The following is a 16,259-nucleotide window of genomic DNA, read 5'->3' as shown; positions in this document are numbered from 1 at the left end:
GTGTTTATTGAGTCCCTCAGGCAGGCCTGGAGGAGGAGAAACCCGGGCAAGCACCAAAACCCTGCTGCCAGGGCCCAGTTGAGTATGATCAGCACCAAGGAGAGCTCCTGGTCACGCTGGGCGAGCCTGGGAGCTGGGGTTGACTGGTTGACGTAGCCTAAGGGCTTGAATAAAGACATGGGACGGAAGAGGAACTCAGCAGAGAGAAGAAGCATGGAGCCAAGGGTCCTCTGCCCTCACCCACAAAAGCCAGGCCCAAGCGGGACCCCTCCTGCTTGTCTGCAGCTTCACCCCCAAGCCAGGGACATTCCTCTTCGACTGTTCTCTGCCCACCCAAGCAGCTGTCCTTTCTTTCAATGACCCTAGGGAGGACCCAGAGAGGCCGGGTGAGGAACTGAGTCTGCCTCCATCAGCTGCTTCCTCTCCGGGAAGCCCAGGATGGAGGAAGCCCGCCCTTGAGGTGGAAGAGGCAGAACAGCAGGTGGGACTGGAAGGGTCCCTGAGTGGTGGGGTCAGAACAAGAAGGCTGGGAGCCCGAGTTAGGGTATAGAAATCAAGGCTGGAAAAGGACAGTGGGGCCGTGGTGTGGCTCTGCAGAGAGCACTTGCCTAGTGTGTGCAAGGTTGTTCTAACAGAAAGGAAAGGGCGCTGGGGACACAGCTCAGTTGACAGAGTGCCTCCCTAGACTGCATGAAGCCCTGAGGTCCATCCCCAGCACCGCATAAACCTGGTGTGCGCGGTACATCTGTGATCCCAGCACTTGGGAGGTAGAGGTAAGAGGATCAGAAGTTCAAGGTCATTCTTAGCCACCCGGAACTTGAGAGCAGCTTGGCTACATGAGACCTAGAAAAAAATAAAAGGGAGGGAAGGAGAGAGTAGAGAGTGAAGGAGGGGGAGAGGGAGGGGCCTTGCTAGCCTTCTACCAGAGCCAAGCCCTGGCTGACCAGGGGTTAAAGCAACAGAATTTATCACCTCCTGACCCCTCACAGGTGCTGGGCACACCATTTACATTGTCTCTCCCCTTGAGACCTGTGCCAAGCCCCCAAGCTGCCATAGACAGTTGAGGAAAGTGTCATGTTTCTGGCTGCCTGGCTTCCTGCCTAAGGTGCTCTTTAGTGTGGCAGTTCCCATTCTAGGGGCTGGCAGGTCCAAAGTGTCCAGCAAATGCATACGTGGGAAAGCTTATGAACATACAATTTTGACTGAGTGTATCTTCAGTAGAAAGGGGGGCACTTTGAATAAACTCCCCAAGGCCTGTGAGAGCCCCAGTATCCCAAGGATGGCACTTTGGATAGCAGGGGATTGGGCCAGACAAGAACTGGGTATCTAGATGAGCGTTCTTCCCACCTACCAAGAAAGAAAGGACCAAGAACATGTTGCTTTCCTGCTGGCCTGAACCAAATGACCCATCTCCCCAAGTCCCTCAGCCACACTACACAAACCACAGGTGACTCTCCATACAGAGCTGTTTCTGATCACTCCTCATGTCAAGGGGCCTGTAGCAGAAGATGGGGGTTAGCCAAGGATGCCTCATGGAGCTCATCTCCCAGGCTGAGGGAGAGTGGGTTGAGTTCTCTGGAATGTGGCTCTCCACTGACCAGCTCTTGACCGGGTCAGTTCGTGGGGGAACTCAGTGGATGCTGCTGTATCTCGGGCTCCACAGAGTCCGCAACGAAGAAGTTGACCACAGCGGTGGCCCTGGTGGGTGGCGGAAGTTCCCGGGTTGCCTCTCCAGGCAGCAGAAGCTGAGCTGCCGTGAGCTGCAGGCCCGAGGTGCCCCCTGACGCTGAGTCTGAATCTGAATTCGTTGGCAGAGGCAGAGGCAGCACCTGCTGCAGGCTGAGGCCTGGTCGTGCACCGCTGTGGGAAGTCCACACGGAGGGGGAGGCAGGGCTGGCCCGGTGCTCCGGGGGACAGTGAATGCATGGCAGGAACCTGCCCAGGGCCCTCTTGAAGTCCCGCATGAAGAGTGGTTAGATGATGGGGTTCATGGTGCTATTACAATACCCGAGCCAGGTAAGGACGTCGAAGAGGCCCGGGGAGATGCAGTCACACACGGCCTGTGGGGATAGGATTTGTCACACCTGGTCCTGGGCTACCTCACCCAGCAGGGATGGAATGGGCACACAGACACAGGTACCACACATGTGCCGTCCTCCTCCCTCCCGCTTTTGCACAGTGAGGCATGTCATTTTTTACCTGAGCTATGTTGGCCACAAAGAAGGGCAGCCAGGTGACAAAGAACATGCCCAGAAGGATGCCCAGGGTCAAGCTGGCCTTCAAGGCCTTCCTGCTATGCTTGGTGGCCAAACGCCTGCTGTCAGTGGATTCCATCCCTGGGCGTGGGGTCCTGGGCACCTGTAGAGAGGAAGGCCACATAGGTTGACTGATCTTAGTCATAGACTGAGCCTCGATCCTAATACTAGACTGAGTCCTATTATACCAGCAAAAAACTGAGCCCTGATCCTTGACTGACCCCCAGCTAAAGCACTAGGCCTAACTCCAGTTCCACACTGAACTTGACACTGGCTGCAGACCAAGCCTGACATCGCTGCTAAGCTAAGCACAGCACAGACTGCCCACAGATCCTTGTGTGCCCAAGGTCTCAAGATGAGCCTTCAACACAGCCTGTACTGAGCCCTGATCCTGGTCCCAGACTACACCTTGACCATTCAGCATTTCACAAGGGGTTTGAGAAGGTTCAGATACAGAGGTCGTCAGCTCCAAACAGCCCTCCTGCGAGGCCAAACAGTACTCGGTGCATGGGGGCACCAGAATGTAGCTCAGTTGATAGAGCTTGCCTAGCATGCGGGAAGCCACTTCCTCACAAACTAGGTGCAGAAATATGTGCCTGGAATCCAGGCAGACTCAGAAGTTCAAGACTACCCTCAGCCACAAAACGACTTGAGACCTGCCTGAACTATAGGAGACACGGTCTCAAAAATAAATAAGTTGGAGGGGCTGGAGAGATGACTCAGAGGTTAAGAGCATTGCCTGCTCTTCCAAAGGTCCTGAGTTCGGTTCCCAGCAACCACATGGTGGCTCACAACCATCTGTAATGGGGTCTGGTGCCCTCTTCCTGACTGTAGGCATACACACAGACAGAATATTGTATACATAATAAATAAATAAATTTAAAAATAATAAATAAGATGGATGGATGGATGGATGGACGATGACATTCAACACGGGCAGGCATACAACACAAGAAGCCCCATCACCTTCCAAGGCTTTGGCGCTTCAAGACTCAGTTACACTTGAGGAAGAACACCCATGGCCGAAGAGCAGGTCATTGTGCAGCTCGTGGAGTCCCTGCATGTTTTGGTATTATGGTTTTTACACGCATGGTGCACAAAACAGAAATGTTTCTTTTGAATATGTGCATGAAGCAAATGTTTGTGATGAAATCGTGTGTAGATGCATAGGGATGCTGGCCCGTGACCTTAGCACCGCACAGACCCCTGACAACCCAGACTGACATCCGACTCCATTCTCCTCGTGGACACTGAAGGGAACCAGGGAAGGAGGACGGTGCCACTCCCAGAAGTCACTGAGAAGGGGACAGGCTCATGGAGAGATCTGAGGTGATGCTGCCACCTGTCAGCCAACCATCCCAGATCATTAGGAGGCACAGACAGAGCCTGGACCACCTTGAACTCTGAGAGCCCTTTGAAAAAGAGGAGAAACCTCCCCCCAGAAAAGGATGCTCATAAAAATCTATATCCGCATGCACAATAGAAAATAATACACCGCTTTTAAGTAAAGGTGACTGCCACCAAGCCTGACGATCTGTGTTCGAGCCCTGGAGATGACCTTGAACTCCTAATTTTCCAAGATTCACCTCCTGAATGTTGGGGTTACAAGCATGTGCCTCCACACTTGGTTTATGCAGAGCTAGGGACTGAACCCAGGGCTCCACATCTGCTAGGCAAGTCCTCGACCAATTGAGCCATAGTCCCAGCCCTATTCTTGCCTTCCTCACACACTTAGGCTTCCTCACACACTTAGGTTTTGAATTCAGGAATTTGCCCAGCTTCTTCTTCTTCTTTTTTTTTTTTTTAATTATTTTGAGACATGTAATCCAGAGTATGTAGTCCAGGCTAGCCTCATACTGAAAATAGTCCTGCCTTGGTCTTATCAGATCCGGGGTAACAGGTAAGTTCCAACATGCCCAACTGGGTTCTGGAGGCAGCCAGAGATGGGATGGCTGTGGAGAGATGCCAAGACCAGGAGGAGGCAAGGGGGGAACCAGATTCCCGGGCAACCCTCCACAGATGGAGAGGGGGTGGAGAAGGCAAAGCCAGGGTCTGTCGGAGCCAGAGAGCTTCGGTGCTAGCCAAATGCTTTCTCACACCGGCGCACTCCTCTGCCTAGCTCCCTGCCAGCTGGGCTTATAGAGCAGAGGCCTGTCTATAGTGCCAAACCCCAGCTCCCAGTTGCCCTTCTGCAGGGTTCAGGGTCCTGCTCTGGAATATGAAAAGCAGAGCACATCGTAACAGAGTTCTCGGATGAAAACTGGTGATATGAGAATCAGGGGCAAATCCATGGAAGAGCAGCCTGCAAGAGGCCCCGATCTCTTCCCCTTGGCCTTGAAAGGGTGGCAGAGGCAAAAGCTGGGCTTTATGATAGGCGGTCTGCAGCCAATCACAGCCTCACCTCACACTAGCTCTATGAACTTGATAGAGAGTCCCCTGTCTACAACTGTAAAGAGAGAGACCATGGGGCCCGTAGAGATAGCTCAGTGGTCACGAGGGAGATGTTCCTCAGCTGCCAGAGCCGCTGGGGGAGTGCAAATGGTACGTGCATGCGCAATACTGATGCCAGTGCCTGACTTCCCTCTTCCCAGGAGCCATGCCCAGCCATGCTAGGCTTCCTTCTGCTGTCTGTATGTCCCTTTTATATGTCTGTGGCTTGTCATCCAGGGCGACCCGGCAGTTCCCTTCCAGTCAACAATCCCACGTGAACACTTCTGTTCAGCAGACAGCTCAACCAAAGGCGTGGCATAGGAGAAAATGAAGGCCTCAGCTACCAGCTGTCACCCAAGGAAGCATGGCCAGATAAACCGTGCACTTTCCCACAGCAGAACACAGCACAATTTTTTTTTCTTGGCTCCGCAAGTAAAAGTCCCTACTGCCAAGTCCCATGATACGAGTTTGGTTCCTGGTGGAAAAGACAGAACTGGGCTGGGCATAGTGGTGCACACCTTTAATCCCAGCACTCGGGAGGCAGAGGCAGGAGGATCTCTATGAGTTTGAGGTCAGCCTGGTCTACAGAGTGAGTTTCAGGTCAGTCAAAGCTATATAGTGAGACCATGTCTCAGGAGAAAAAAAAAGACAGAACTGACTCCCACAGGTTGTTCTCTGACTTCCACAGGCATGCCATGGCGTAATGCTCCCTCAACACACACACACACACACACACACACACACACACTGAATATACACACAATGAATGAATAAATACAATAAACATGTCAATGTTGTTGGCGAGGAGCCGGAGATGTACCATCATTGGCACAGTGTGTGCCTAGCCTATAGGAAGTCCTGAGTTCCATGCTCAGCATTGCATAAACCAGGTGTGGTAGTATACACCTGTAATCTAGCCCTCAGAAGGGAGAGGCAGGAAGATTAGAAACACTTGATCGTCCTCTGCTACATCATAAGTTCAAGGCCAGCCTGGGCTACATGAGACCCTATCTCATAAATAGGCAAGCACTCTATCAACAGAGACATAGCCTCAGTCTAGAATTCATGCATTCATTTATTCACTCACTCATTCATTCATTCATTCTTCAAACAAGGTCTCAGTGGTTAAGAGCACTGGCTGCTCCTCCAGAGGACCTGGGTGGCTGCTCCTCCAGAGGACCTGGGTTCAGTTCCCAGCACCCCCATAATGGCTCACATCCATTCATAACTCAAGTTCTAGGGGACCCAACACCCTCTTCAGGTCTCTTTGGAAAACAGACATGGTACACACACACATACATGCAAGCAAAATACAAAAATGCATAAAATAAATGCATCATTTTTTGAAATTAAAGTAAATAAATAAAGAATATGGTGGCCAAAGGAGGTGTGTTATAAGTAAGAGTGGAGGTGTGTTATAAGTAAGAGTGGCAGCTATGCTACAGTACAGGCAGCTTGTCTCCGTTGTGGGAAAAGCATTAACATAACACACAGATTCTTAAAGGCCTGACAAAGGGAAGAACTGCAACAATAGCCGTAAAAGGCGAGAGCGTCACCAGCGGTGAAGAGATTGGGTTCAAGGGATCTTTTACTTTTTGTTGCTTGTACTTCTTGGGCTGTGTGGAGCACTTTCCTATCAAGCATAAGGTCCTGGGCTCCACTACCGAACACCACAAAAAGCTAAAAGGAAGTTCGTGTATATCTTCGCTCATTATTTAAATTGCTAAGGATCAAGGGCTAGAGGGATGGCTCTGCTGTTCAGAGCACTGGCCACTTGAAGAGGACCTGAGTTCTGCTCTCAGCACCCACATTGGCAGCTGTAACTTCAACTCTGAGGAATCTGATGCCCTCTTCTGGCCACTATGGGTATTGCACACGTGCGGTGCATATACAGCTGAACAGACACACATAGGTGTGCATAAAGATTAAAATAAGGGGCTAGAGAGATGGCTTGGTGCTTAAAAACACTTAATTGCTCTTTCAGAAGACCTGGGTTCAATTCCCAGCACCACATGGCAGCTCACAACCATGTGTAATTCCAGTTCCAGGAGATCCTATGCCCTCTTATGACCTCTGTGGGTGTTATAATACATGTCATGCACATACAATCAAGTAGGCAAAACACCCGTGCACATAAAATACTTAAATATATCAAATTAATAAATAAATTTAAATTTTTAATTAAGATAAATAAACATTAAAAACGATTCAGTAATTATCTAGTCACAGAGCGAGGCCGACAAGATGGATTTGAGCCAGAACACAGGGCATCACACCCCGACTCTCATCTAAGCAACTGAGCGACATTGGCGAGCTATGGTGCCGCTCCCATCTCTTCTGTATAAAGGCGCTGCTGAGAGTATCCACCTCACAGCCCTAAGGGTCAAATAAAGTAATACAAACCTTTTGGAACAGCTCCTGAACCGCGTAAGTATCGTGTAGGTTAGCTGTTATCATTTACACATTAACGGTGATGCTGTTGGTAACCACCATGACCATCTTTTCCCTGGAAAGACTAGTGGTCCCCAGAACCATCTATTCTACCAACAGGCAAGGAGGGACACCTGTTGAAAACCCACTATGTGCCAAAGCCACTGTATATTACCCCCTGTCTTATGAATAGTCCTCTCTAGTTCTGAGATAGAGAGAGGTGAAATGACTTCCCCAAGGTCATTCAGCTGTGGCCGGAGCAAGCAGGATTTGAAGCAGGGAACACTGAGTTTCGACTCCAAGCCCCCAGCTCAGCACAGCAGCCACCTGCACTCTGCAGCCACCTCCCCCAGCAGTGAATGTCGCCTCCGCCTCCAATGAGGAGGAGGAATGGGGGCGGAGGGACAACTTGTCACAGACAGAAGGGATGTGCAGTTGGGAGGGAAGGGCAGAGGTGGGAGGAAGACAGGGAGGAGGGAGAGGCGGGGGAAATCAGGGAAGATGATGGGAGGAGGAGCACCCATGGGGAGGGGGAGGAAGATTAAGGCAGATTAGGAGCTGGGGGTGAGAAAGCAAGGTTAGGCAGAACAGGGACTCCTAGCTCCTCTCTCCCTCAGCATTCCCTGGGAATGCTGGGAAGACCTACTGGAAACCACTGCCCAGGAGTGGCTTTTTAAAACCCATTTTCACACAGAGGCATATGTGGATCAGAGGGAGATATGCTGGCCAGCTCCACGTTGCCCATGCCAGGAACTGTTTCCACCTCCCTTCCATCTGCAGGGAGCTAGAAGCTGTACTGGTGAAGAGAAGAGCTAAGAGAGAGGCAGATCCTAGATGGGAAGAGGCCTCATGCCACCTTCTCTGCACCCATCCACACTCTTCTTGTGGATCTGAGTTCTAAGACCATCTCTGCCTCCAGGCTGCAAGTTCCCTGCCTGGTTTGTTGTTGTTGTTTTGAGACAGGATCTCACCCTGTACCTCTGGCTTGCCTGGAACTCACTGCATAAATCAGGCTTGGTGCGGGACAATTCTGTATTCTGTCAATTATGTTTTAAATAAACACTGATTGGCCAGTAGCCAGGCAGGAAGTATAGGCAGGACAACCAGACAGGAAGTAGAGGCAGGGCTATGAGAATAGAAGAATTCTGGGTAGGGGGAAGTTCTCTCTACAGTCCTGTCCAGACATCAAAGAAGGAAGATGTGACCTACCCAACTGAAAAAAGGTACCAAGCCATGTGGCTAACATATACTAGAATAATGGGCTAATATAAGTTATAAGAGTTAATAAGAAGCCTGAGCTAATGGGCCAATCGGTTTTATAACTTATGTAGACCTTCCGGGTGATTCTTTGGGACCTAACGACTGTGGGAACTAGGCAGAACAGAAACCCCAACAAGCAGGCCCTCATGTTACACAGGCTGACCTTAAACTCAGAGATCTACCTGTCTCTGCCTCCCGAGTTTGAGTGCCAGGATTAAAGGTGTGTGCCACCACCGTTCCTGGCGAGCTGCCTTTCTGGATAAGCCAGCTTCTCAGAAGGAAAAACAGACACAAACCCCAAGCGGATGGAGCAAGAGTGCCACACCACACACGAGCCCTCAAAGGCAGGCAGGATCCAGGCGCACAGAAGGCTCACTCTTAACCAAGTGGCTTTAAAAGCAGGGTAGTGGAGGGTCCGATGCTTCACCAGCCAAGAAAGTAGGCTTGGAGCTGGAAATATGGTTCCGCAGTTAAGAGCATGCCCTGCTCTTGCAGAGGTCCCCAGTTCAGTTCCCAGCACCCATGTCTGGTGGCTCCCAACTGCTTAGAGCTCCAGATCTGGGGCATTGAACACCTCTGTCCTCCGAAGACACCTGCACTCACGCATGCGCGCGTTTAACACAAATAAAATAAGCACTGTTTTTAAAAGAGAATGAGGCTGGGTGTGGCGGCTCGTGCTTCTGATCCCAGCATTTGTAAGTTCCAGGCCAGCCTGGGCTACATAGAGAGATTCTGTCTCAACCACTCCCCTTCTACCCCCCCCCCAAAAAAAAAAAGGAAAGAGAGAGATTAGGCTTTTCCCTCAGGTGTTTGGTGGGAGGAGAGAGACAGGATAAACAAGCCTCTGGCTTGAAAGCCCAGCGGATCATCCTGTCTGTGAGGTAGGACCATGGCCTTGGAGACGGAAGGGATGTCCTCCAGCCTTTGGCTTCAGGGTTCACTGTGGCTTCTCTACCTAGGCCTTCAGCTACACATAGAACATGGCTTTCGGAGGTCTCCCCCTTCTAAGATCCACCCTCCTCCCCTCCTGCTAATGCTTAAGGTCAAAGTCCATCTCTCCAACCAGCATAAATTTAAGCAGGGCAGGATCTCCTATACGCTTGTAGGTACTCAACACATGCCATTGATTGGGCTAATGAATTCATGCTGTGAAAAGCTTACAGACTCATTGCATACAATGAGCCTGCAGGAGCTGAGAATGGGCAGCCCTGTGAGCCAGAGTTGAACCCCAGGCCCTCTGCAGCTAGGCATCCATTTCCTTCCCACCACAAACACGGGCTGAGCGGCTGTGATAGGCTTGGCACGGTTCTGGGTGCTGAAAATACAGCCGCGAACATGACAAGCTCCTGCGCTCTCGCAGCTTGCTTCCCACTCAGGAGAAGCCATCAATCAATCATCCATCAACTGGCAAGATGTTTGCAGACGCTGCTGGGAGAGCAGTGGGCCTGGAGAGGACCTATTGAGGGCAGCAGTTTCTACTCAGAAGCAGGAGATCCGAAGGGACCAGAAGATGGGACAGAAACTGAAGAAGGACCTTATGGAAATGAAACAGGTCCTGGGACAGGAAGGTGCTTGATGCTCAAGCGACAGCGAGGAGGCCGATGTGGCTGACGGAGGAAGAGCAATCAAAGGGAGGAAGAGGGGAATATAGACAAGGATCAGGGAGTCTTGGGACAAAAGCTGTCCCAAGCATAAAACACAGTGCATGACAGGTAGAAGATTACCACTGTAACCCAGGCCTGATAAAGGGTCTCAGCCCCAGGACGGCAGTGGAGAGATGCAAGGTGCCCAGAGCCTGGGTGTGTGCCACAGGTAGAGAGGAGAGGACTGGGTCCATAGGGGAAGAAGCAGAGAGGCATCCAGGCTGCTTCCAGAGCTTCTAGCCTGGGAGATCAGAAAAAAGAGGTCACCGTCCCCTGACATGGAGAAGACCCCAGAGGGGCTAAGTGTGGAGTCTGGGAAGGGCCGAGAGTTCTGTCTGTCCTTGAGCAGGGCTTGGCCTAGCTGCTCGCAGATGGTATTTCCAGGCCTGAGACAAAACGAACCCACTACAGAGAGAGTGGAAAAAGAGCACTAGAGACCCAGGTCAGAGCCCCACGGTACAGGCTGCGTTGGCAGATCAAGGCTCAGGGAGGACCTGGGAAACAATCGGCCGGGGGGGGGGGTGGGGGGGGGACAGGGTTTGATGTCGCTGGTCACAGCACTGATCAACTGTCACTTCATCACATCTGCTCTCTCTGGGGCGTAGATGCCCTACCGTGAAGCAGGGCTGAGGGACAGATGCTCAGCGGGTGTTCTGGACACCAAGCTTGGCTTGGTGCCTGACAGAGTGCTCAAGCCAACAGTGAGTGTCTGTGGGAGGCTCCCACGCAGGTCTTGAGGTCATGGTACCAGCTGGCTCGCTTCATCTAAAGAACACCTGTGTGGGGGCCCTATTGGGACCAGGGAGCCCGACAGGCCAACCTCTAATATTCTTGATCTCTGGCACAGAGTTTCCTCAAGAACAGGCATTCAGGACTTTTCAGTTAGATGAAACATTTTAAAAACTCTCAGAGCCAATGAGAAGGCTCAGCGGATAAAGGCGCCTGCACCGAGCCTGATTTAGACCCCGGGCTCCATGAAAATAGTCATAAGTCCTACAGACACACATTGTGGCACACGTGTGCATGCTCACACACAAACACATAATAATGAGTTAAAATTAAAAAATACAAACACATGAGAGCTGTGAGCTGTTTTCCCGCAAGAGAGGGCATGTTCTTTGCTCTTCGTATCCCCTCCCCAAACTCATGATGAGAAAGCCTGCTTCAGGTTTGGGCACAGCAGACAGACACGTCAAAGGCACGCCAGCGACACTGCGTGGGGCCCCTCTGACATCCCGCCCTTGTGTTTCCTGTGACCGCTCCTGGGAAGGGATACTGATTTTCCATTTCTGGAAGAGAGAGGGTTGTTTTTTTTTTTTCTGAACACATTCATGGAATAAAAAGATAAATGAGGAATACAAAGAAAATTCCAGATAGAGATGAACTGAGAGACTTAAGATGGGGATTGGGGGGGACTGGAAGGCAGATACGCCCCACCCCCAAGTGATTCTCCTTCCTTTTCAAAATCTCAGAAAGCAAGCAGGGAGCTCAGTGGTAGACCACTGGAGACCCTGTGCCACGGTCAGCCAATGTCTTCACGAACCTGGGAGCTTCCATTTGTATTGAATATTGTTTCCATTGGCATTTATTTGTGTGTGTGTGTGTGTGTATCTGTGTGTGTGTCTGTCTGTGTGTATCGGTATGTGTCTGTGTGTCTGTATGTGTATGTGCTGACATGTTACTGTCACATGTACCAAATCCGAGGGACAGCACTGAGCGCAATAGAGTTCTGAGTGGCTGTGGGTTGCCCAGCTTGTTATGTGGGTGCTGGGATCCAGTCTCCCATCTTCATGATTTTTTCAGCAAGGTCTCTTAACCTCTGAACTATCTGACTCCTTTGCTGAGTAAGAAACAAGCCCCTGCTGTGTAGAGATATCACATATTATCTGTTTGCATCACCGACACTGCCTGTAGCTCATTCACTTTCAGGACCCCTCTGGAGAAGCCACCTGCCTCTGAGGCCAGGAAATTTACACAGGTGAGAAGCAACAAGTCAACAAATGGGCAAGTCAATGAAATCACAACGAGGCAGGAAGGACTCGCGGCTGAGCAAGGATGTCTTTTCTTTTTTTTTTTTCTTTCTTTCTTTTTTTTTTTTTTTTTTTTTTTTTTTTTTTTTTTTTTTTTTTTTTTTTTTTTTTTTTTTTTTTTTTTTTTTTTTTTTTTTTTTTTGGTTTTTAGAGACAGGGTTTCTCTGTAGCTTTGGAGCCTGTCCTGGGACTAGGGAACTAGCTCTTGTAGACCAGAGACCTGCCTGCCTTTGCCTCCCAAGTGCTGGGATTAAAGGCGTGCACCACCACCGTTTGGCTTACAAGGATGTCTTTACAAACAAGCAAACAAAAAGAAACTACCAGAATCCTCAGAAAAGAGTGAAAGGCCCAGGACATCGATCCTGCCTCTGTGTCGGGACCACAGTCAGCTGCTGGGACTACAAAATGTTCTCAGAATGCAGAGGGAGACAGAGAGCTACAGCCCGGATTCTTGCCCACCCAGATACCACTGTCCTAGGTGACTGGACCTTGGAAGATCGGGCCTCTCTGTGGTCCAGCTGCCCTGGGGGCTGCCCAGAGCCTGCTACCTTTCCCACCTCAGCCTAGTCCCTTGCTGCTGTGTGACCCCCCCAGGCTACCACCCTCGAAGAACCTCCTTCACCTGAGGCTACACCAAGATGTCCTTGCAGAGCCTACTGGGACCTTTGCCAGGGCCTTAGATTTAGAGACCCAAATCTCAGAAGCTCAAGTCTAGTCAGTGGACATCTCCATCACTCAGGGTGGACCTCAGCATGGCCTGTTCTCCAGCTATTACTGAGCAGTGTACTGAGGATCAAAACTGACCTAACCTCACACAGCTCCCAAGTCAGTGAGCCAAAGTGGCTAAATCAACAAACAAGTTTGGGGGTTGTGATGGCAATAGCAGATTGGAGCCGATGGGCCTGCAGATCAGAAAGTCAGGGTCACCCTGGGAAGAGGTGGGTTTAAAGGGAATTGGGCAAGAGGGGCTCCAGGGAGAAGCATCCAGGCAAAGGCCACAGCAAATGCAAAGACCTTAAGGCAGGCATGGTGGCTCACACCTATAGTCCCAGCCCCTTAGGAGGTAGAGGCAGGAAAATCCCAACTTCAAGATCACCCTCAGCTACATAGTGAATTTGAAGCCAGCCGAAGCTACATGAGACTCTGTCTCAAAGTAAAAGCCAAAATCTTGGCACAGAATTAAGCTTGGCAGCTTTGAGGACAGTCGTCGGGGCCCTGAGGCTGGTGCAGAACAAGTGGAAGAGAGGGAGAGAGGAGAAAGGGAGGATGGAGTTTGGCCCGGGAGGAAGGATCCACTGGCCACATTCTGAGATGGGTTTTCTCCTTATGGTGAGCTAGGTGAGGTTTGTAGAAGGAAAGCATCACTGCCGGGAGGGTCTTTTCCGTCATTCTGGCTCTGGTTGGAAAAGTGGACCGCAGCGGGGGTGGGGGTGGGGGCAGGGGCAGCAGGAGTCTATCAAAGGCTCCCTGGCGACAGTGGCTTACACAACGGAGACAGCCAACGCAGAGAGGTGTGCTTAGACCCGTAGGCAGGACCAGCAGGCCTGAGAAAGGAGTGTGGATATGAGGGAGAGAAAGAGCGCTCTCTAAGTTTGCCACATGTGACACACGATGGGGCCTGTCAAGGAGAAGCGTGCCAGCTTCCTCCTCCGTATCCGGATATAGCAGCTAACCCACCACAGTCAGAGTTTGAGATTCATTAGAGGCAGAGCCACGAGGCCTTAGAGGATCAGCCCCAAGCACTTACTAAGAGACAGCCCCCAAGTGGATTCTCAGTGGTTGTTTATTCCTTCCCATCCCACGAGCCCAGGTCTCCCAAACGCACCCCGGGTACCTGCAAGGTCTCCAGGGCCTGGCCAGTCATGCCCGTGGTGAGCGAAGCCACTTGCACCGCCTGCTTGCGGGCAGCCAGCAGGATCCTGCAGTAGGTGAAGCAGATGGCACCTGAGGGCAGGAAAAAGGTGACTCCGGACGCCACGAGGACAAAAGGCAGGCTGGCCAATAAGCGGCACTGGCCGGGGGCAGGTGTCCGATCGTTGCCCAGTTTGTGCCAGCCCAGCAACAGGGGCAGGAAGGAGGCAAGCGCCGCAAGGCTCCAGGCACCCAGGATGAGCGCCAAGGCACGCGGGGTTGTCATGCGCAGCTTGTAGCGCAGCGGGGAGAGGATGAGCAGGTAGCGGTCCAGGCTGATGAGGCAGAGGTTGAGGATGGAGGCGCTGCAGCACATCACGTCGAAGGCGGTCCAAAGTAGGCAGAGGCCGCGCGCCAGCACCCAGCGCCCATACAGTGCATTCAGCATGGCCGGGGGCATCACCACCAACCCCACCATCAGGTCCGACGCGAAGAGCGACACCAGGAAGAAGTTAGACGTGTTGCGCAGCGCGGACTGCGTGCAGATGAGTACGATCAGCAACGAATTGGCGGCCGCCGTCAGCACGATGACCACGCAAAGTGCCGCGGCCACCCAGCCGCTTCCCCCTGGGGCAGGAGGTGGCCCAGGACCCCAGACTGGGGCGCTATTGTTGATAGGGCCCGGCTCTGGGACCATGGGGACTAGGGTTGAGGACCAGGACGGGATATAGTGAATGCGGGGACAGGATGAAACCAAAGGAAGAGGAAGGAGGCTGGGTAAAAATTGCGCCCTGGAGGAGTAACAACACGGGAACCTTAGGTCACCAAGCGGCGATTACAAGAGATCGGGAAGGGGCTGTAGGGGTGTCTCCAACGGGAAGGGGCTGTAGGGGTGTCTCCAACGGTGGGGCCACCTGGAGGACTCAGGTAAGAAGTTTGGGGAGGGGTACCTGATGAACCGAGTTAATTAAAGTTAGGTTGGCGTTGAATGAGAGAACCCTGGAGTGGAACAGAGCCACCTGGGATGGCGTAAGATGGGGGTGGGGCTCCTGGCCAGAGACACAGCTGGGGAGATGGGAGCAGGAGGCGAACTCGCGCTCTCGGGCCGGGGCAGGCTCTTCGGGGAGGGTGGACGTGTGCGTACGCTAGATCACAAGCTGTCGCGCGTGGGGGTTCTCAAAGGGATGGCCTGAGAGCAGGAGCGCAACCCAGGCGCGGAAGGCAGGTCTCCTTTCGCCCAGAGGCACCGCGGGATTCGGGGTACCGGAGGCCGCGGGCAGGGCCAGGCCAGACTGGGCCGGGGTGATCGGTTTGGCAGAGGAGCGCAGCGCCCCGCTCCGCCTTCCCGGCCGCGCCGGCTCGCCTGGCTGCCTCCCACCCGAGCTCCCTACCTGGGCGCTCGCGGGTGATCCGCTGCCGGCGACTGCGGCAAGCGCCGCCGGGCTGGAGACTACAGGCGGTGGCTGGTGGCGCGGCGGGCAAGGGGCTCCTGAGCCGGGGAGACGCGCGCAGGAGCCCCGCGACGCTTCAGCCACTCGCGGTCCCCGGGCCTCCGAGCGTGCGCCCCGCCCCGCGGTGGGCGGGCAGAGCTGAGCCCCTCTGGCAGATGAGCCAGGTCGCAGTACTTCAGGCCTGGAGAAGATGCTCCGAGCGCTCTTGGGTGCCTGCAGCCCCCACACCTCCGCCTGCGGCTCCCCTGCCCACACGTGGTGATGGCGCAGGCAGAACCCAAGGAAGGGGGATGTGACCTGTCTGTACCGGGAGACTGCTCTCAGTGGGGTCCGGCCCCTCACTGTGAGAGTCAACACGCTGGGAAATACCAAGCAATTTGTTTGACATCCCTCTGGGCCTCAGTTGCTGGATCTATACAATGGGTAAATAATTTCTGCCATTCTTCATCTTCGGGTCGCCCCATCCAGTTCTCCAACAGCACTGAATGTTATTCCTGAAGATCCCTCTAGGCCTGTCGGAGCGCCAAGTCTTCGTGTGCGGGATTTGGGAATCTCCAAGCCATTGGAAGGGTAGAGTCACTGCAAGCAGAGGGGCAGAGCGCCTCCTAGTGATGACAAAATTTTCTTCGCACCTAGTAGGTACCAGGTAATGCTCTGGTCAAGCTGGACACTACATCAGATGATACTTCCCATCTGGGAACTTCCGTTCCGGCAGGGGGGAAAAAAAAACAAGCAAGGAACGGGCAAAGGAAACTTAGAGTGGGCATTTCTATTGGAAAAAGAAAGACAATGTACAGCAGTCTGAAGAGAACCTGGTGGGTGTCTTTCCCAAAATAGAAATACCTCCCAGTTAGAAGTCACGGGTGCAGTTTGTCCTGGAATATCTACCCCGACTATAACGCCAAAGAG

At 52.6% G+C, this 16,259-nt stretch overlaps 1 protein-coding gene across 1 annotated transcript; it reads right to left on the bottom strand.

Moving 5' to 3' along the window:
- Positions 1-82: 82 nt before the first annotated feature.
- On the bottom strand, positions 83-14,895 carry Htr6 (5-hydroxytryptamine receptor 6). The gene is given in 6 exon segments (XM_050154557.1): positions 83-1,838; positions 1,840-1,899; positions 1,901-1,927; positions 1,929-2,060; positions 2,200-2,358; positions 13,883-14,895. Coding segments are annotated over 6 exon segments (1,317 nt in total). The 5' UTR covers positions 14,597-14,895; the 3' UTR covers positions 83-1,613.
- Between the last annotated feature and the right edge of the window lie 1,364 nt (positions 14,896-16,259).

The sequence above is a fragment of the Alexandromys fortis genome, unplaced genomic scaffold (assembly GCF_014885135.2).
Source record: "Alexandromys fortis isolate MF-2015 unplaced genomic scaffold, M_Fortis_MF-2015_v1.1 scaffold_26, whole genome shotgun sequence".
NCBI classification, from domain to species: Eukaryota; Metazoa; Chordata; class Mammalia; order Rodentia; family Cricetidae; genus Alexandromys; species Alexandromys fortis.
This window is presented reverse-complemented; position numbering and strand designations above follow the sequence as displayed.